This window comes from Haliaeetus leucocephalus, unplaced genomic scaffold (assembly GCF_000737465.1).
Source record: "Haliaeetus leucocephalus isolate CR32 unplaced genomic scaffold, Haliaeetus_leucocephalus-4.0 Scaffold348, whole genome shotgun sequence".
Lineage (NCBI taxonomy): Eukaryota > Metazoa > Chordata > Aves > Accipitriformes > Accipitridae > Haliaeetus > Haliaeetus leucocephalus.
In genome coordinates, this window is record NW_010972784.1 from 47,442 (window position 1) to 48,006 (window position 565).

The window sequence follows — 565 nt, forward strand, 5'->3', positions numbered from 1 at the left end:
GTCCCCCCCAGCACCCACCTGCAAGGGGAAGTTCTCCCGGGAAGTGTCGACGAAGGGCTGGCAGTAGTGGGGGTCCAGGTAGAGCAAGAAGTCGTCTGGGGCGAGGTGGGGGGGCCAAAAATCAGTCGGTGTGTCGTGTCCCCCCCCCAGCCGCGTCCCCAACCCCCGCGGCCCCGGCGCGGCTCCCTTGGAAGCCGACGAAGTAGAGGGAATGCCGGGGTTTGCCGCCGATGATGCCCACGCAGGATTTCAGCTTCAGCAGCTCCTGGAGCGGGGGGGGAAACAGACACGGGGGGGTCAGCGGTGGCAGCACCGGGATCCATTTCCTGGCACAACCAGGAGGAAGAACCGGTGTCGGTGATGCAGCAGAGCCCCCAGCCCACCGTGGTTCCCCACCTTGACGCAATCCACGTAGACGGGGTTCAGGGTCTCCCCCCCCAACCGCACCGGCACCAGGACGACGACGGCGCGGCGCTGCCCCGGCACCGTCCGCTCGGCATCCCCCTGCACCAGGCCAGCGACATCCCCTTTGTAAACTGCCAGAAAAAAAAAAAAAAAAAAAAAG

The 565-nt window shown here is 65.1% G+C and overlaps 1 protein-coding gene across 1 annotated transcript in view; it reads right to left on the reverse strand.

The window, feature by feature from the left end:
- Positions 1-565, reverse strand: part of ATG4D (autophagy related 4D, cysteine peptidase) — a 5,927-nt gene that overhangs the window by 4,765 nt on the left and 597 nt on the right. Inside the window, exons 3-5 of the mRNA XM_010572580.1 lie at positions 397-536; positions 187-265; positions 19-95 (exon numbers count right to left, since the gene is read on the reverse strand). Coding sequence (XP_010570882.1) covers positions 19-95; positions 187-265; positions 397-536 — 296 coding nt within the window. The remainder of the gene's footprint in view (positions 1-18; positions 96-186; positions 266-396; positions 537-565) is intronic.